The sequence below is a fragment of the Quercus lobata genome, chromosome 9 (genome assembly GCF_001633185.2).
Source record: "Quercus lobata isolate SW786 chromosome 9, ValleyOak3.0 Primary Assembly, whole genome shotgun sequence".
Lineage (NCBI taxonomy): Eukaryota > Viridiplantae > Streptophyta > Magnoliopsida > Fagales > Fagaceae > Quercus > Quercus lobata.
The window spans coordinates 49,797,094-49,819,037 of NC_044912.1; the positions used below are offsets into that span (position 1 = coordinate 49,797,094).

Here is a 21,944-nt window from a genome sequence, read left to right on the forward strand (position 1 = left end):
GTTCCCTGAGTTTGAACTTACTTAAACCTTGTATTACGTCTTAGTGAGCATACTGTAATCATAATAAAGAAAATTCAATGAAACATCCCCTATTGATTTGAGGATCCCTAACCATTACTTTGTACATTTACTACTTGCTTTGGCATTATTTTACTGTTTTGATTGTTGTTCAATACAAATATCCTTATTTGTTAGTTTATGTGTATTGTAGGAAGTATGCCTTGTACACCACTTGATTCTTAAACAGCCATTTTAGCTGCGTTGAATCAAAACCCAGTCCACCAAACCACAGATCCTTAGGTTTGAGTGTTAAAGAAAAAGGCGCACTCACAGTATGTAGATGTGAATGAGAGTATTGTGTGCTCTGTTTGTATGTTTTTGATTTTGGATTTTGGGTTTAATGTTTCGTATTGCAGAGGTTCTGAAAATGGGTTTGCTATAGATGTAAGGCTTTCTATAGTTGCAGTTTCTTTTTGTTTTTAGTGTTCTCTCTTTTTGTCTCATAAATCTTGGGTTTGTGGACTTATTTGTGCTATTTGATTTCTGTAGTTTTGGATTGTGGTTTGTGTTTTGGGTTTTGATTTCTCTGTGTGTTCTTCGGTTTGATTTCTCATGGGTATAAGTTGATTTTGATTTCTCATAGGTACGAGTTGTTTTGATTTCTCTGTTCTTTGGTTGATTTCTCATGGATCTGGGTTTTGATTTCTTAGTTATTTGAGTCTGGGTTTTGAATTTCTCTGTTCTCTAAGTAGGCCATTTGTCTACAATAATATTAAATGATCAGTCACATTTCAACATAAGCTATTTTTCTTCTTTCAAAAATATATATTGTCAATGAGATCCCAAGTACTATGTTTATTTTTTAATGCCAAATATGGTCTCATTGGCCGCAATACCAATAAATTGATTGAAAATTTTCGAAGGCCAGCTTCGTCAATATTATTTTTTTTTTTTTTTTTCATGTATTTACTCCTAGAAAAGGAGGTGCAGTTTTTTGCTTTGCTCTATATCAATAAATTTATTGATTGCCTTTGATAGGGGTGAGCTAGCAACCACTCACAGTGAAATCGAACTTAAGACCCTTCATTGTGTTTTGAGATAAAAGACTGGTGAAAACGGCATTTTCAAATCTTAATATAACCGACATGTTTGTTATGTTGACATTATAGGACTACTAGTGGCCGTTTCTAGCCACAACAATTTAAAGCCATATAGGGCACATGACAATCTATGCACCCAGTTTGTAGTGCTATGGCTCTGGAATCTATATTCCTTTCACCAATGGAACCCAAAAATCTGTGACATGTTATGATACGATATTTTTTCTTATGAATAGTATTCTTCTACTCCCATATTTATTTTTTTTTAATAAAAAAAAGTTTTTTATTTTTTTTGTTTTAACAATTTTTCACATATAAATATTCTTGGATGTGGATTGAGATTAGACATTTTTTTATTTGCTTGAAACTAATTGCAAAATCAGCTTGTGTATGCTATTTGCTTCTGTTAGGTGTCTTTAAGATTTTGCTCTCTGGAAGTTTTGTTGGGTCTTTTTTTGGCTTGTGTTTATATCAAACATGTTGGTGAGATTCTGCTTATTTACATTTCAGTAACATTATTTTCGGTATAATTGGCCCTTGGAGGAAAGTCACAAGGACATCTAAATCTCTAATGCTGAAAAGAATATATAGACTCCTAGAGTTTAACACATAGAGGCCGTTTGGATTCAGCGTTTTCCGCTGAATCCAAGCTGCGTTTTTCCTTTTTTTTTTTTTTTTTTCCTTCTTTTTTCCTTACTTCACGTGTTCCAGGGACAATAAGCACTGTAGTGCACTGTAGCAGTACTGTAGCAGCACTGTTCACGCACTAAAAAATATTAAAAATGGATCCCACGATACTATTCACACATTTAAAAATTATTTTGCTACAGTACTTTCAGTTTTCAGTTTCAGCAACAATAAATTCAATCCAAACAGACCCATAGATTGCTCTAGTTGAATTTTGGCTTGCCTTGAGAATTTGGGGTTGCGAATCAATTTTTTTCATCTTTGTTATCTTTCAAAATTTTAATTTATTCATCATATTGTTCACCCTTTTAAATTAAATTAATTCCTCTCTTTATATTTATTCTCTCTTCGGTCTAAACAAATAAAAAAGAAAAGAAAAGAAAACTTCTCTCTGTTGCTCTCTTATCTCTATTCTGTGTTAGTGTTAGGGTCTTTCATTTGATTTTCATAATTTTTTTTTTGTGTTTTTGTTTCCGTTCATCGCTGAGCCCAAGAAATGAAGGCGAGTCGGGTGAGTCAACTTCACTTTTCTGTGATTTTTTTTGTTTTGTTTTCGGATGCAATTGTTTTCATGTGTTTAATGCTGTTTCCTTTGTGTTTGTTCATGTCGTTCTGCTTCAAATTCTGGAATCGAGGCCAAAGATTGCATTAAGGTTTAGCTGGGTATGAGTATTAATTTAGTTTTTGAGTATTACTTATTTATTTATTTTTATATTAGAATTTTTGTTGGATTTTGTTGGTTTTAATTTTTTTTTTTAGGTTTATTTTTGGTTGATTGTTATGTTCCACTTGCATGCATCAGTAGTTAATACAAGTGAGAAAATGTTTGGCTAGTGAGAAAACGTGGGAAAATTTTAATGTTTGGGTTCTCTATTTCCCTGTTTGACTGGTGAGAAAATGTGGAAAAATTTTAAACTTGGCAAGATATTAGAAAATAGAAATAAAAATTTTAAATGAAATACTGTAACTTACCCTCTTAACTTGCCTTATCAATGGAGTTTTGTGACCCATTCCCTTTTCCCCCATTATTTTACTCTTTGCACTACTAGTGCTGCATTAAACACGAACACACACATCACACACGCATGAAGACAACTCTTATCATTCATGTGATAATTTTTTTTTCATGACTGATGCATACGCAGAAAAACTTGGAAATTTTAAAGAACTTATAAGTTGTATGATTAGATATATCAAATACTTGGTAGAAAAACAAGGATGCAAGTAAGAACCCTTAATCCCATATCCCTGAACCACTCTCTGTGCTTTGTATTACTGTGATGCAAGTAAGAAACCCTTAATCCCATATCCCTGAACCACTCTCTGTGCTTTGTATTACTGTGATGTGTATGTTTGACTTTATGGGCACTACTTTGTGTTTTAACTGCATATTTGTGCTCTATGTAAATTAGTTGCAGAGTTCAGAGAGAAAATTATGAATAATAACGTTTGAAAACTCTCTTTCCTTCATATGATTAGTTAGATATTTGTAATATTGTTGGTTCTCTGTGTTTCATGCTTTAGATAACCTCATAATGATCTCTTTTTCTTTCTCATGTTTTTGCAATGTAAAATTTCACTGTATAAAGAATAAATAATAAGTGCATGCATCTCTTTAGTTAGAATTGATGATCATAATATTGAATGATAATACAAAAATCAAATGGTGTGTTTTCAGTTTTCCTGTAATCTATAAAAATGAAGTTAACCATAAATTATGTTTATAACTCCTATATTTTTAGATGTCCATGCTTGTGGTAAATCTGATAACAGATTCAGTTACTTATGTGAGGGAACATTGAAGTATTCAACTTAAATGGGCTAATTAGTCCATTTAGCGCACGTGACATTATTTACAAAAAATATAATAATACAATTTATAACATATTATACCTGAAACAAGCATGAGCGGAACAATAGTGGTTTTGATTTCTGTCAAATAGCAAGCATAATAGTTTTTTACTTCCTTAACAGTAACCTTTGTACTTTAATTTTTAAAGACTGGATCACGATTACTCTGTTCCGCTTATGCTTCTTTCATTTATAACATGTCATAACTTGCTTTATTATATTTTTTGTAAATAATTTCACGTGCGCTAAATGGACTAATTAGCTCATTCAAGTTGAATACGTCAATGCTCTCTCACATAAGTAACTAAATCTGTTACCAAATTTACCACAAGCATGGCCATCTAAAAATATAGGAATTATTACAATAATTTATGGTTAATTTCATTTTTATAGATTACAGGAAAACTTAAAACGCACCATTTGATTTTTGTATTATCATTCAATATTATGATCATCAATTCTAAATTATGAGATGAATGCACTTATTATTTATTCAGTGAAATTTTACATTACAAAAAGCAAAAACATGAGAAAGAAAAAAGGATCATTATGAGGTTATCTAAAGCATGAAACACTGAGAACCAACAATAATACAAATATCCAACTAATCATATGTAGGAAATAGAGTTCTCAAATGTTATTATGCATAATTTTCTCTACGAACTCTGCAACAAATTTACATGGAGCACAAATATGCAGTTACAACACAAAGTAGTGCCCATAAAGTCAAACATACACATCACAGTAATACAAAGCAAGCACGGAGAGTGGTTCAGGCATATGGGATTAAGGGTTCATTACTTGCATCCTTGTTTTTCTACCAAGTATTTGATATATCTAATCATACAAATTATAAGTTCTTTAAAATTTCCAAGTTTTTCTGCGTATGCATCAGTCATGAAAAAAAAAATTCCAAGTTTTTTTGCATATGTAATAGTCATGAAAAAATTTATCACAGGAATGATAGAATTGTGTCTTCATGCGTGTGTGTGTGTGCTGTGTGTGTTCGTGTTCGTGTTCGATGCAGCACTAGTAGTGCAAAGAGTAAAATAATGGGGGAAAAGGGAATGAGTCACAAAACTCCATTGACAAGGCAAGTTAAGAGGGTAAGTTACAGTATTTCATTTAACATTTTTATTTCTATTTTCTAATATCTTGCCAAGTTTAAAATTTTCCCACATTTTCTCACCAGCCAAACAGGGAAATAGAGAACCCAAACATTAAAATTTTCCCACGTTTGCTCACTAGCCAAACATTTTCTCACTTGTATTAACTACTAATGCATGCAAGCGAAACATAAACAATTAACCAAAAATAAACCTAAAACAAAAAAATTAAAACCAACAAAATCCAACAAAAATTTTAAGATAAAAATAAATAAATAATACTCAAAACCTAAATTAATACTCATACCCAGGTAAACTTTAATGCAATCTTTGGCCTCGATTCCAGAATTTGAAACAAACCCACATGAACAAACACAAAGGAAACAGCATTTAAAATGTGAAAAAAATTGCTTCCAAAAACAAAACAAAAAAAATCCCGGAAAAGTGAAGTTGACTCACCCGACTCACCTTCATTTCTTGGGCTCGACGATGAACAGAAACAAAAACACAAACAAAAAAATGATGAGAATCAAATGAAAAACCCTAACCCCAACAGAGAGAAGAGAGAAAAGAAAGCAACAGAGAGAAGTTTTCTTTTCTTTTTTTTTGTTTGTTTAGACCGAAGAGAGAATAAATATAAAGAGAGGAATTAATTTAATTTAAAAGGGAGAACAATATGATGAATAAATAAAAATTTTGAAAGACAACATAGATGAAAAAAATGAATTCCAACCCCAAATTCTCAAGGCAAGCCAGAATTCAACTAGAGCAATCTATGTGTTAAACTCTAGGAGTCTATACATTCTTTTCAGCATTAGAGCTTTAGATGTCGTTCTGACTTTCCTCCAAGGGCCAAATATACCGAAAATAATGTTACTTAAATGTAAATAAGCAGAATCTCACCAACATGTTTGATATAAACACAAGTCAAAACATACCCAACAAAACTTTTTAAATGTAAATAATCAAGATCTCACCAACATGTTTAATATAAACATAGGTCAGACAATTACCCAACAAAACTTCCTAAGAGCAAAACCTTAAAGACACATAACAGAAGCAAACAACAAAAAAATTACAACTCAACACAAAACCTGAACAAACAAAAAATCCTAAAGAGTGAAGAACAATTACATCTCTAAACAAGCAATTAACAACAAAATTACTAAATTTCAAAACGTTGTTTTATCCACATAGCAAATATTAACTTCTAGGAACCTATAAATAGGACCACATACCAAAACCACCAACCAAATTATAGCACAGGTTTGGAACGAAGGAAGCAACCAAGATGACCAAATTTAGTCGTGAAATAAAGTAGACAAGCGCATTTACGAGATAGTGGAAACCTAAGCAAACCTCAACTCCAAAAAAATCCTGCTTTAAAATCTAAGAGGTTCGAAATTCAGACCTTTAATACTTTTCCTCTTAACCACTTTCAGGTAACTAAACAGCTTCCCAGCTAATTACACAAATTCCAACTGTTTACATAAGAAAACATGATAAATCAAAAAAAACAAATCCAAATCATAAATCTCACTCTACAACATCACACATTTTCAAAGAAAATAAAGGAGCTGGGACAGCGTGAGACCTTACCTGAGGAATACCTTGGACTGCATCAAGAATGCCTTCTCCATCCACAATGTACATAAACGGCGATTTTAGAAGCAGAACAAAAAAGATTTGGAATCATAATATACATACAGGGGAGAGAGATATAAGATCTGATGAAACCTATTCAGCCATGGTTAGGGTTTAACCAGATTGATAGAACTTTATCCATGATAATTTGTATAAATTGGCGCTTCGGTTTATACAAACTATTTTCAGGTCATCCATCTTACTTCATTTAACATTAACAATTTGCAGAGCCAGGCTTGTAAAGAAGATCTTGAATTGGAGTTGGGATTAGCAAGTAAATATTCTGTTAGCAAGGGAAATGACATGGAAATCAAGTATGAAAACATCAAAAATGCTGATACTGATCAAAATTAATATCTACAAATGAGGTATCAGAAAATTTGGTCACAGACATATCCAATGAAACATGTGAGTGAAGGAAAGAAATTAAACTAAACAATATATTAGAGGAAATGGAATTGAAATTCAAATATTGTTCTGATTGTAGAATCCTAATTATTCTTCAATATAATAGTAATATGAAACACAAAGGGGCAGTAATATGAGCATGTGACAACTCACAATATTTCCACAAGTGCAAGCATAAAAACGTACATAGATATGTAATTTTTTCCATCTCAATGATAAGAATCTCTTTGCAGTGGATCACTTAAAACTTGATATGCTTCACATAATACCTGCAAACATAAAAAATAATGAAGGAACTTGGAATTAAAAGCATAATCTCTTTGTATTGTTTTAATATTGGCAACAAAGTACTATGGGAAGAATCACCGAGAAGGAAAAGAAAGCATGATTTCGTTTATTATGATTCATTTAAAATGAGGTATGTGCCTGGAAAAATCAAGGAGGGGAAATCATGTTTTGCTCCCTATGATAATTACACATATCAGGCATGAAACTTGAAGCAATAGATGACAGAGCAAAACACTTTACATTAAGCATAAGAACTTTTAGTTCAAATTTAAAAACATCTAAAAAGAAATTTTAGGAAATCCATTCAAGCAAATTTATTATAATTTACACCAAGGGCCATTCATCATATATTTATGATGGGTGACGGTTTTGTTATGATCAAATTGATCCCACTGATACACCAATGGCCATTCATCATATTATAAATTATCTATAAAGACAGGTGATTGCTTTGTAATGATCAAAATTGGTCCCCCATTGAATTTATAAAGATAACGAAATCATTGTTGTAAACTAAACTTCATCCAAGAACTAGACAGAATTCTGATAAGATTTTGTCTCACTAAAATCTGATAAATGCTAAGCAAAGGTTCAATTCCCCAATCCACTCTATAATAATATTAAATCATCACATGAACCAATCAAGAAAGGGTGACAATATAAGATCACTTAAGCATGGAGTGGGAGCATGTAACTAGATCACTTGCTGAAATATAAAACCATAGGAGAAATATTTGGAGAAAGGGAAATTTCAAAAAATAAAGAGTAGCCCCTTTCACATAACAAAATAATAAACAATACAACAAGCACTTACTCCAGACTGATCGAGTATATATCACTTCTTCCTTGAGTTACCATCATCTATCAAATCAAGAAAGGAAAAAAACATTTGAGAGGAAATTAACATAATCAAAATCACAAAGGTTGCGAGAGGAAAAGATTTTTTTTCAGATAAAAGCAATTTGATTTCTTTTCTCCAACATCCTTTACTCTCTAAAGACATTGGCTCCAGCATTGATTTTTCACCAAAAATAAATGCACTTCATCTGCCATATACAATATCCAACAATAAGCAGGAATTTCAACCCAAAAATGGATGCACTCCATCTTCCATATACAATATCAAAGGAATACCTCCACATAATTTCTGCTTTTGATTTCTTACACTGCTTCAACATAAATGTTGGCAATGGAGAAGGATCCACCAGATTATGCAATCACACAAAAACAGTTGTCAATATAAATATGGAGACTAAAACAAATACTCAAAAGAAAACCAATTCTAAACAGATCAGAAGAAGACTAGGAAAGAAAATCTCAACCAGAAATGAAAAAATTCCATAACCTGGAGAAAGAGAGAGAGAGAGAGACGACAGATGGTGAATTATGAATAGCACACCTGGTTATATTCTCGCAAAAGGATACGATTAGGATTAGGAGTTTTGATTGAATTATTGAAACACGAATGTGAGAGCAATGCACCCAATAATTGAAATTATCAAAACCCCATCAATTTCTGGTAATCATTCATAAGAAAAAACAACCAAACGTAACCCTAAATCTAAATCAAGTTAATTGAAATACAATACATAACCGTTAAGTTTATAAAATAAAATTTACAAACTTTACCGGTTTCAGAGAAAGACTTGTCTGGTGGTGGCAAAGTCTGTAAGACCATTCCTTATATATGTGTACGTGTGTGGGGGAGTTTGTTTTCTAAAATAGTAAAAATTGAAAATTTGGCCATGCTTGATAGAATTTTGCCTTCTGAGATTTTGCATGCAACATCAAGTTTTCAGCATAATAATACTGCCAAGTCCTCTTAATTAAATTAATAAGTTTCTCTTTGATTTTAAAAGTTCATAGCCATTACTTGATGCTCCCACATCTTTTCTTTTTTACCAGGAAAATTTATACTATTGAAGAAAATTTTTTATTTCTTTACAAAAATTTGTAAACGCTTCTTTTCCAATTATACAAAACTCTACCACTTGAAGTGGGAAACCGAAAACATCCAGTCCCTCCTTTTTTTTTTTTATGGGACATTGTACTGTGGGTGCCTGAAAACTAACAACACGCACAAATTATATAGAAAAAAGTGCATGATCAGAAAATTTCAGCCTATAATGAATATGAAATAAATTAAATCACTTACAAAGAATCTTCAACTCCATATCCACCAATGAAACAAGCATGTGCAGAACAAAGTAATCATGATAAAGTCTTTTAAAATTAAAGCACAAACGTTGCTGTTAAGGAAGTTGAAAACCATAATGCTTGCTATTTGACAGAAATCAAAACCACGATGGTTCTGAGCAAAAATATACGTATCAAATGTAATGTGAATCTTGTGTTTAATGTTAAAAATTGAGCAAACCTGAAGTTTCCATGACCCAATGGCCTTGAGCAGCTGTGATGGACGTATTCAGGCCTGAATTTTTGTAGGGATGAATCAAAAATCAAATTAGAAATTTGCAGACAGAAAAGAATACGAAAACCACAACTTATTTCGCTTTTGTCATCTACTACACAGCCTCCATCTCCCAATCTCATACTGAAACCCATAAATGATATCATTAGACAGAAACCCATGCACAAACTCAGAGTAACATTATTGAAGGACTGCAAATCATACCTGTGTAATCAATTAGTGGAAAAGAGAGAGGATGATGAAGTCTTGGATTGTTGTAGGTTGGATGCTTGATTGTTCAGGACAGATACTAAAACACAGAAACAAAAAACAAAGGGAGATTGAAGGTTAAGGACACCAAAGACTCAAGAAGACCAAAGAGATGATGTAGAAGCCCATACTGAGTAATAAGATGCCCATATGCTGTCATTCCAAATAGGACATTGACTACAACATAAAACTCAAAATGAAAAGTTAAAAATTAAAAAATAAATAGAAATTGAAACAAAAAGCAAACACGCATAATTTCGATATGTTGAAATAAGACAATGAAGCTAAAGTAACTGACACAATCACAAAGTGAAGCAAAAAATAACACATGCAAAAATCCAATAAACTTAAATTGAACAAACCGATACAATTAAATCCAATCACCAAAAATAAGTAAAATCTGTACCTAGGAGTGCAGGGTGCATGCAGATTTGGAGGAAAAAAAAATGTAAAGTTGTGCACATTTGCATTTGCAAAAGTCAAAAACCAAGAGATAACCAAAGTCCAAAATAACTACTAAATACACAAACAGACCATATACGAAAATTTTATATATGATTGAGATCAAATTAATTTGCATTTTAAAATTTGTAAATTTCAGTAAAAAATCCCTTATTCATGCCATTTATTACATACAAAATGTGAAACAACAAAATCTGAACCCATGCACAAAACACAGATATTGAATGAGGGCTTATTTTGTTGTCTCACTATGGAGTTTCATTTGTGAGATTACAACTAAATCAGGGTACAATACACCCGAATTGCTCAATTAAAATGTATAACCCATTTTACTTTAATGAAATCAATACCATCATAATCTATTAATATGTGTAACCCAGTGTAGTCAAAAGCGTTTCAGGCAAGCGCATAAGCGCTCAGGCGAGTCGAGGCGGCGTAAAAGCGCCTCAAGGTCACTGAGGCAAGGCGCCTTTAGTGAGGCGAGCGCCTCTGTCGACTAGTCGCTCGCTTTGAACAGTTTTTCCAGGCGCTAGGCGAGAGCCTCTGTCGCCTTTGTTTTCTTTCCGTCGCTTATGTTTTCTTTCTGGTGCGGAGGACTTGGCTTCGTTAAAAACAAGATGACTGGCTTTTTTTTTAATTTTTTTTTATTACTCAGTTTTGTCTTTTAGTAACATTAGTGGGGTTTGAGTTGGCAACCACTTAAAAAGCACATCAGACTTAACTTTTTACAACCACAAATAAATAATAAAATAATACATATAAGTACATGGACCTTCCCACTACGTCAGTTGCCCAACAGCACCCTCCCCCACCAGGTTTTATTTCTACTTTTAAATTTTATAATATTATTTTATTCCTATTTCCTACATGTAATTTTAATTTAAAAAGCTCTCCTTTTTTACTCTTACTTCTCATTCGCTGGACCTCTTTTCTCTCTTTTCTTTATTGTTTTTGTCTTTCTTCTTCTTTTTTTTTTTTACTCCTTTCTTTCTCAGAGCAGCTCTCTCTGTTCTTTTCTTCCCCTCGTAGCTCCCCTGTATCAGTTTTTTTTCCCCTCTACTCTCTAATAGCAACTCTCCTCTTTTTATTTTTATTCCTATACTCTCTCTTCTTCTTCTATTTTTGGGCTCTATTGGATTCAACACAAAAACTGGTTTTATAGACTAAATCCTATGCATTAGGAACAAAGTAAGAGAGGCTTGATTATAATTTTTAGTACATTAATATATGATTTAAGCTCTATATATGTAAAAAAAAAAACCTATAATTAATATTTAGCGCCTTGCTTCACTCGGGCTAGCGCCTTTTTGGCGCCTCATCGCCTTGAGCGATACAAGGCCTTAGCGCCTTAAGGTCGCCTAACGCCTTTGACTACCTTGGTGTAACCCGTCCATGTAGATCTTATTGTACTTAATGCTGCCATGCAATTAAGAAGACAGTATTTCTCTGTTAACAATTTCCAGAAATCAAAACCAAAGAACGATAAGCATTTCAATGGTCTTCCAACCAAGACTTGGGAACCTGCACATAGATGAAATAAAAAGTATTAAGTACATACGTTGTAACAAGCCAAACAAAATATGAGTAAAAGAAAACTGAGGTAAGAATGACTTCTGTGATAGGTAACCTAAATAATAAAAATACTCAAACTGTCCAAATTCACAAATAAGACTGAGAAGTTACAGCATCATGATAATCACAAAATGTTGCACAGCCAATTGGAATGTCAGGGAGAAGGCCGGTGAAAGCTCTAAATAGAATGGATCTATAAAAGTAGGCAGGCAATAGTTGCACTAGAAATAGAATACAAAGCATTTATGTATAAATAAGAATGTGACATAAGAAAGAAAAATAAAATTTAAAAAGGATGAATTATTTGGTAAGCAGATTGTTGAAACCAAAGCAACAGCCGTAGAAATTTATAGAAACACCAACCAAAAATTTGTGTTAGTAGCAGGCTCCAGAGACGGGTTTTGCAATGAATTACAGGAAAGGTTCTTTCAAACAAAAATGCAAACATGTGGTATGAAACACCATAATACATATAAATAGAACCTCCTGGAAGTTCAAGTCTCCTAGCCAGCATTTTGGGGCTACTACCAAGGGTATTTCTCCCTATAAAATTACCAAGTGTGTGTGATCTCCTATCTCACACGCCTAGTCAGGTGCACAAACAGCCCAGGACAGTCGTCTTAGCCACACACACCCAAAAAAAAAAAAAACTTATAAGATCCACCGATAGATAAAGTACACATCACTTAATAATTGTTTAGAGAAATCAAAGTAAAAAGCTGCTGCAATAAACAAAACCAAACCTGAAGCAACACAACACGCAAGCCCCAATGATCAAGGTCATTCAGGGAAAAGTCCATAATTTACTGAACAATGGGACTCTGTAAGGGAAATATTCCATCAACAAAAACAGATCCATATTTCCGTCCTCGTCCTCTTAAAAAAACTCCTATACAGAGACAAAGAACCAAATACTTGAAGACCTTAATACTTCAACACATATCATGAATCAGATAAAGATGAGTTCATATTACAAAGAACCCACTTCCTCTTTGCTAGAAACTATGAGACAATGCACGCCAACATAAGCTCAACATATTACAAAGAAAAATTATAGTATATAATGAAGAAAATAATTTTTTTTAATTGTTTTTTAAATCATAGGGAGATTGAAGGTCAGGGACACACCAAAGATTCAAGAAGACCAAAGAGATGATGTAGAAGCCCATATTGAGTAATAAGATGCCCATACGCTGTCATTCTAACTATGACATTGACTACCGCATAAAACTCAAAATGAAAAATAAAATATACATAAAAATTGAAACAAAGAGCAAACACATAATTTGGATATATTGAAATAAGACAAAGAAGCTAAAGTAACTGACAATCATGAAGTGAAGCAAAAATAACATGTGCAAAAATCCAACAAACTTAAATTGAACAAACCTATAAAATTAAATCCAATCACAAAAAAGAAGCAAAATCTGTACCTTGGAGTGCAGGGTGCATGCAGATTTGGAGAAAAAAAATGTGAAGTTGTGCATATTTGCATTTGCGAAAGTCAAAAAACCAAGAGATAACCAAAGTCCAAAATACCTACCAAATACACAAACAGACCATATACAAAAATTTTACATATGATTGAGATCAAATTAATTTTCATTTTAAAATTTGTAAATTTCAGTAAAAATTCCCTTATTCATGCCATTTTTTGCATACAAAATACGAAACAACAAAATCTAAACCCATTCACAATTGATAAATAAATAAATAAAAACTTTCACATAAAAAATAGGAAACTAACCAAACGTATAATCCTATTGACCAACATTGAATTGGAGCTCACAGGTTTTCTCTTCAGCCAGTATCCAAAAAAAACAAAAAAAAACAAAAAGAATAAGAAATTAAGCAATCAGGATGAAGAAGCTTTCTATGCATTAAAAATTTATCCCTAAATTGAGCCCAAACTCCAAAGCCTACACTGTAATTGATGTTATGGTCTTCTTTGAGCTCATAACTGTCTTTAGCATCATGGTTATTGACTAATCTGTGTGCTTTAAATAAAATCCAACAAGAGAATTCATATATGTATGTATGTATGTATGCATAATGGGGGAAAAAAACAAAACAAAAGGAAAAGAACTCATATTGAAGAAAGATGTAGAACTTCCTTCTCTCTAGCAAAATCCCTAAAAATAAGTCTTTACTTATTTTATAAGTAGCATACACAAGCTGATTTTGAAATTAGTTTCAAGCAAATAAAAAAATGTCTAATCTCAATCCACATCCAAGAATATTTATATGTGAAAATTTGTTAAAACATTAAGGGTCCACCTGAATTTAGAGAAAATTGTTAGGAAAAAAACACATACCAGCAATTTTTCAAACTTAAACAACCAAAAGAAAAAGAATAAAAAACCTCTTTCAAGCTAAATTTTAAAAACCTACATTCCTTAATCAACGTGGTTGGGAAATCTTTCTTCTCTTAACTTGCTATATCTCAATAAACCCATTTTAAGACACCAATACCAAAAAAAAAAAAAAAAAAAAAAAAAACAAAGAAAATGAAAAAATCTAGCATCTTCAAAGTAAACATTCCCATGTTTATTAAAAAAAAAATCAATATGGGAGTAGAAGAATACTATTCGTAAGAAAAAATATGATTTCATAACATGTCACAGATTTTTGGGTTCCATAGGTGAAAGGAAAACAGATTCCAAAGCCATAGCACTACAAACTGGGTGCAAAGATTGTCAAGTGCCCTATATGGCTTTAAATTGTTGTGGCTAAAAAAGGCCACAAGTAGTCCTATAATGTCAACATAACAAACATGTCGGTTATGAGAAGATTTGAAAATGCCATTTTCACCAGTCTTTATCTCAAAACACAATGAAGGGTCTTAGGTTTGATTTCACTATGAGTGGTTGCTAGCTCACCCCTATCAAAGGCAATAAATAAATTTATAGATATAGAGCAAATCAAAAAACTGCACCTCCTTTTGTATAAGTAAATACCTGAAAAAAAAAAAAAAAAGGTATTGACGAAGCTGGCCTTCAAAATTTTTCGATCAATTTACTGGTATTGCTGCCAATGAGACCTTATTTGGCATTAACAAATAAACATAGTACTTGGGATCTCATTGACAAAATATATCTTCGAAAGAAGAAAAATAGCTTATGTTGAAACGTGACTGATCATGTAATATTATTGCAGACAATTGGCTTACATAGAGAACAGATAATTCAAAACCCAGACTCAAATAACTGAGAAATCAAAACCCAGATCCATGAGAAATTAACCAGGGAACAGAGAAATCAAAACCAACCCAGACCCATGAGAATCAACCAAAGAACAGAGAAATCAAACCAACCCATACCCATGAGAAATCAACCCAAAAAACAGAGAAATCATAACCAACCCATAGCTATGAGAAATCAACCCAATGAACGCACAGAGAAACCATTACCAACTCATACCCATGAGAAATCAAACCTAAGAACACACAGAGAAATCAAAACCCAAAACACAAACCACAATCCAAAACTACAGAAATCAAATAGCACAAATAAGTCCACAAACCCAAGATTTATGAGACGAAAAGAGATAGAACACTAAAAAAAAGAAAAAAAAAAAAAAAAACTGTAACTATGGCAAGCCTTACTTCTTGCAAACCCATTTTCACAACCTCCACAATACAAAAAAGTAAACCCAAAATCCCAAATCAAAAACATACAAACAGAGCACACATTACACTCATTCACATCTACATACAAACATGGCCACATACCCACAAAAATAGCGATACCCAAACCCACGGCCAAATAGCCATAAACACGCACACATGCGACACAACTGTGAGAGAGAGAACCCAAACATTTTCATTTAAGATTTTTATTTCTATTTTCTAATATCTTGCCAAGTTTAATATTTTCCCACATTTTCTCACTAGCCAAACAGGGAAATAGAGAACCCAAACATTAAAATTTTCCCACATTTTCTCACTAGCCAAACATTTTCTCACTTGTATTAACTACTAATGCATGCAAGCAGAACATAACAATCAACCAAAAAGACAAAAAACAATAAAAAATTAAAATCAACATAATCCAACAAAAATTTGAATATAAAAAATAAGTAAATAATACTCAAAATCTAAATTAATAGTCATACCCAGGTAAACCTTAATGCAATCTTTGGCCTCAATTCCAGAATTTGAAGCAGACCCACATGAACAAACACAAAGGAAACAGCATTAAAAATGTGAATAAAAATTGCTTCCGAAATCAAAACAAAAAAATCACTAAAAAGTGAAGTGCACTAACCCGACTCGCCTTCGTTTCTTGGGCTCGGCGATGAACGGAAACAAAAAAATTGATGAGAATCAAATCAAAAACCCTAACCCTAACAGAGAGATGAGAGAAAAGAGAGCAGTAGAGAGGAGATAATAAAGACAGGAATTGATTTAATTTATAGAGGGACGTGATTTTTGCTTTTTGTGAGTGTAGAGAGTGAGAGAGAGAGAGAGAGAGAGAGAGGGGTTTTTGGAAAGAGAGCCGATGGAATTGGAACTTGTAATGGGGCCCACAGTCTTTGTACCATTTTTTTGAAAAAATAAACCCAGTCTCTTTTTTTTTTTTTTTTTTTTTTTTGAGAAAGAATAAACCCAGTCTCAGAGTTTATTGTTTCGGTTTTTTTTTTTCCTAATGGAGAAAAGTGATGTGATAGTAGGTTTTTTTTTTTTTTTTTTTTGGGGTTTAAACTTCCATCATTCAGCCTAATAACTTTAGTATAATAGCATGGTAATTTTGGTGATATTGTGTTCACTTCCCTCAATTTTAAGTTATCTGTCATTTTCATTTTGGTGCTTAACTATAAAGTCATTGTCCATGTTACAATATTGACTAAGTAATTAAATGTATTATTTATTATCAACCTAAGTTTTTGGGAATATGGTTTTATAAATAAACTTTAAAAAAAGTTTGGGAAAAGGGCCAATTGATTATTTAGTAATGTTATGGTTCAACTTTTTTTCATAATTACTAAAGTTATCGGCTATAAGTAAAGATATGTATTGGTTGGATTGGAGGGACTTTTCAACAAAATCGACAAGATCAAGGGGAAAATTTTTCAACCCATCACATATGTAAGAAACCAACCCAACAAGTTAGGTTGGTTTGGATCAATGTGTTGTATTTACATGTTTCATACCTTAAAAGGTTTTTATCAACTATTTGAGCACTAGTTATTTTTCAATAGACTATTACAATTCACATAATTAATAAAACTCAAAAATTAAAATATATATATATATATATATATATATATATATTAAAATGAACTTACATATTTGTGGGTTGAGTTGAAAAAACAATCGATCTAGACCCAACCCAACTCAAGGCTAACAAAACATTAGAACCCAATTTAACCCACCAATCCACAAAAAACCAAGCCAAAGCATCATGTTGAGTTAGGTTGGATTAGTTTTGTCTGATTGGTGGGTTATATTAACACTCCAAATGGTAAGAAGTTTTGTCTTATAATAATGTTTTTTTCTTAAAAAAGAAAAAGAAAAGAAAAGAATTTTGGGGGTATAATTTGGGTGAAACTTTTACTAACATGTTGTAGATGCTCTTTAAGTATGAAAAAATGCACAAATATGAAACACAAACAAATATCTGGAAAAATTAAACCCCCCATAGTTAAAATAAAAAATTAAATCACATAATTTAAAAAATAATAATTTAGACTTAAGCATTTCAGTGGAACAAAATTTACAGTCTATTATAGACTGGGGATTAAATTTTTATTACCCTTTTGAATTTTAGAGTTTATTTTTTTTACTTTTAAATTATAAGATTTAATTTATTATTTTTTTAAATTTTATGGTTTAATTTATTACTTTTTAAAATTATATGAATGAGATGGGTGCTCACTAGGATAGGGGCTAGGAATAGAAAACTCACCCCAATACTTGTCCCTTTGCCATTCTGACTTGCAACCAAATCCCACAAAGCCAATTTCAACCTGTGATTATCAAGAGAAAGAGAGAGAGAGTTACAATTTGTATTGTTATTGAGCACAGTAATACTTTGGAAATTTTTTATTAGTGATACAAAACTAGACGTAGGGGCTTCTTTTTTTTTTTAATTTATTGATTTATAGATATAGTGTTGGTCGATTTGTTTAAAAAATCAAGGTTGTTAAACCCGAACCGGACCGTACGGTCCGACCGGAAAACCCGGGAACCGTTCAGTTTCACGGTCCGTTTAAGGTAAGGAACCGTTCCATGCGAAAAAAGCATGAACCCGTCTGAACCGCGGTCCGACCGTCCGGTTCTGTGAACCGTGGGCGGTTCAAACGGTTTGAACGGTTGCATTACTTCTGCCTTAAAACGACGTCGTTCCAGCCTTTTTTTTTTTTTTCCCCTCCTATACGGCGTCGTTCAACCTTTTTTTATTTAACCCTCTCTCAAGAACACTCCGAAACCCTCACTCTCTCAATCACACGAAACCCTCACTTCTCTCATTCACTCTCTCGTCTCTGCCTCTATCCCTCGTCGTCGTCATTCCACCATAAATCCTACCGCCGTTCCACCCTTCTTTTGGCTCAGCCCAGATCGCCATCATTCCACCCTAAATCCTACCGCCGTTCCACCCTTGTTCCACCGCCGTTCTGGCTCAGCCCAGATCACCGTCGTTCCACCTTTGTTCGATCTCAAAGTCTCAATCACTCTCTCGCCGTCGCAGCTCAGCCCAGATCGCAGTCAGCCCAGATCGCAGCTCACTCACTCACGCTCATCTCTGCCTCTCTCCCTCGTCGCCGTCGTAGCTCACTCTGTGCCTCATCGCCGTCGCCGTCGTTTGGTACTTTATTACCCCTAATCTGTTTTTTCTTTGTTAATTTTTGCAAGTTGATTGTGGATGATTTGGGTCAATTGAAAATGTGGATGATTGTGGATGATGATTGTTGATTTTTTTTTTGCTGAAAGCATTGTTGATTTGGAAGATATGGTTTATTTTGAACAACAAACTTGACCATATCGTGTATGAATGGACTTGAGATGACCCAAGTGCTGATTTGCAATAAGGTGTCATTCTGAAAATTTAAGCAATCAGAGTTCAAACACGTCATATGCATAGTTATTTAAATTACCTACTAAAAATTTAATATAATCATTGATGTAAGTGAATACACTACTAGCAATTGGATGATTGGCTTCCATGATGATTGGTTGTAATATAAATATATATAAATCTCTGTTTTCAAATTTGGATGATTGGCTTCCATGATGATTGGCTGTAATATTTTTATTTTTATTTTTTTGCTGGTGTATATGATTCACTTGATTGATCAATTATGCATATATAGCCAATTTCATACTGAACAGAACTACCTCAGCATTCTGGAACCTCTCTGTATTTCCATAGTGGCATTCCTTTCCTATCCCCATTTTGCTGTCATAGTTTGTGATGTTGTAGTTGTAGAATAATGGCATAGCATCCTATGTGTTATCTGCTGCTTGAAGGCAGTGGTTTTACCTTTTACAATATTTTAGGCCCTGCAAAATAACATTAATATTTTTTAGGTGCTTGAAGTTTATGATTCTCTCTATATCAGCACCTATAGATCAATTTGTGATTCTTTGACTCTATGACTTTGTGTATATTAGTTTGTTAATTTGACTTTGTGTATGAAGTTGTGATTCTTTGACTATTTGTATTTCAAAAATTGATGGGTCTATGCGTGTTTGATTGGTTGTTTAGTCTTTTAGATTAAAATGGAAACAGAGACCGGGTCTACTCCATCACATGAAGTTGATTCCAATGTAATGGAGTCTAGCTCTAGAGTAAGGGAAAAGGTTGATCCGGTTTGGGAACATTTTAACCTTGGGGCGGATGAGAAGGGACGAAATACTTTCACATGTATGTATTGCAGGCAAACATATAAAGGTGGGGGTATTAATAGGATGAAAAAACACCTTGCGGGGATAAAAGGTGATATTGGATCATGTAAAAAGGTTTCTCATGATGTGAGATACCAAATGTTGGAATATGTGAAGGAGTTTGAGTTGAAGAAAAAAGCTGAAAAACAACGTCAAGAAGAAATGTTTAGTGTGCCTTCCACAAATGGTGATATACAAGAAGATGAAGATGTTCAAGAGGTGTATAGTAGTGGGTTGCCTAAAAAACTTGTTTTAGGTAAAAGAAAGGGTACAAATCCGGTGGATAATTATTTTGCTCCAAGAACTACTCCAGGAGCTCAACCTAGTCTTAAAAGTGTGTTCCAAAATAAAGAAAGGGTGAGGCAAGATGATATGGCTATTGCAAGGTTTTTGTATGACAATTGCATACCTTTTAATGTAGTCAATTCAGTGTACTACCAAAAGATGATTGATGCCGTAGCTGCTGCTGGTCCTGGCTACAAAGGTCCATCTTATCATGCTGTACGGGTCCCTTTGTTGAGGGATCAAAAGAAAGAGGTTCAGTTGTTGGTTGAGTCACAACGTAGGCATTGGGCAGAAGTTGGATGTACACTTACGGCTGATGGTTGGACAGATACTAGACATAGGTCATTGATTAATTTCCTTGTTTATTGTCCTAGGGGAATGGTATTTGTAAAATCAGTTGATGCCTCAGATATTGTGAAGAGTACTAGAAACTTATATAAACTGTTTGATGAAGTAGTTACATGGGTTGGTCCAAAAAACATAGTTCACATGGTTACCGACAATGCTTCCAATTATGTATCTGCTGGTAAATTGTTGTGTGAAAAGTATAAAACCATTAGTTGGTCTCCTTGCGCAGTACATTGCCTGAATCTTGTGTTGCAGGATATGGGAGACATGCCTCATGTGGAGAGACTTAAAAAACGTGCATCCAAAATTACAGTTTTTATTTATAATCATGTAGCTTTGATTGCTTGGTTGAGGAAGAGACCTGATTGGACAGATATTGTACGTGTAGGAGCAACAAGATTTGCTACTACTTTTCTTTCATTTGGAAGTCTTCATGTGCATAAGCATGACTTGCAAGCCTTAGTGACTAGCAAGTTCTTTGTGGACAATAGATTAGCAAGAGAGTCAAAGGCAAAAGAAGTAGTTTCTATCATTTTAGATAATTCTTTTTGGGATGATATTAATGTTCTTGTCAAGATTTCATCGCCGCTCATTCGTTTGTTACGGATTGTTGATTCTGATCAAAGGCCTGCAATAGGATATGTGTATGAGGGCATGCATAGAGCACGGTTGGGAATCAAGAAGATCTTCTGAATGAAGAAGCACTTGTACAAGCCATACACCTCAATTATAAAAAACCGTTGGGACAAACATTTGCGTAAAGATCTTCATGCTGCTGCATATTGGTTAAATCCCGCTTTTCAATATGATGAGGAGAATTTTTGCCGGAAACCAGCAGTACATATGGCTGTTTTGGACTATATTGGGACAAAATATGATGGTGACAAAGAGAAGGTAATTAAGGAAACCCAATATTTTCGAGACCGTATTGGGAGCTTTGATAGAGAGCTTGCATTGTCAACAAGCACAACCACTCATCCAGGTGAGAAGTAATTAGTTTACTTTAATACTATATGTTGAGAATCTAGTCTTGGACTATATGTTTATGTTAATTAATATTAGATTATGTTGTGTTATGAAAATTAGATGAATGGTGGAAGTTGTGGGGTGTTGATGCTCCAAACTTGCAAAAATTGGCAATTAGAATCCTTAGCCAAACTTTCGCTTCTTCTGGATGTGAGCGTTGTTGGAGTTTATTTGACCAAATACACTCTAAGAGGAGAAATAGATTGGAGCATCAAAGGCTCAATGATCTTGTGTTTGTTCATCATAACTTGCGATTGAAACATAGGTAACTAAATGCTATATCTTGTCATTATATTAATTTTTTAAAAATCATTTATTTAATGTAATTGTTAGTTACTAATTATGTTCAAATTCCAATAATGAGCATGACATTTTATGATGCAGGCTTTACAACAAAAAGTTTAATTTTGACCCCATTGATTATGCAAGTATCGACAAAACTGATTTTTGGGTATTTGTGGAAGAGGAAGACCCATATCTTAATTATGAAGAGTTGGAGAATGCAATTTATGAAGAGGGTGCATATCCAGCAAGTGCAGGGCCTTCTTCTAATATTGAAGGTTAGTTTATATGTAAAAAAAATATAATAACCTATATTGATT

General features: G+C 33.2%; 1 protein-coding gene and 1 long non-coding RNA gene across 3 annotated transcripts; one reads left to right on the top strand and one right to left on the bottom strand.

Annotated features, from left to right (window-relative positions):
• Window positions 1-6,840: 6,840 nt before the first annotated feature.
• On the bottom strand, window positions 6,841-16,163 carry LOC115959718. Of its 2 annotated transcripts, none has more exons than XR_004084973.1 (5): window positions 16,064-16,163; window positions 9,720-9,804; window positions 9,462-9,638; window positions 7,899-7,945; window positions 6,841-7,065 (listed from the first exon to the last, which is right to left on the bottom strand). It is a non-coding gene; the product is annotated as an uncharacterized LOC115959718 (long non-coding RNA). The 2 variants fall into 2 exon arrangements; XR_004084972.1 differs by lacking the exon at window positions 16,064-16,163 and adding an exon at window positions 9,896-10,282.
• A 3,355-nt stretch (window positions 16,164-19,518) lies between these two features.
• Window positions 19,519-21,009, top strand: LOC115961936. The gene has a single exon (XM_031080825.1). It carries the CDS (start codon window positions 19,519-19,521, stop codon window positions 21,007-21,009), a length of 1,491 nt encoding a protein of 496 aa, XP_030936685.1.
• The last annotated feature ends 935 nt before the right edge of the window (window positions 21,010-21,944 follow it).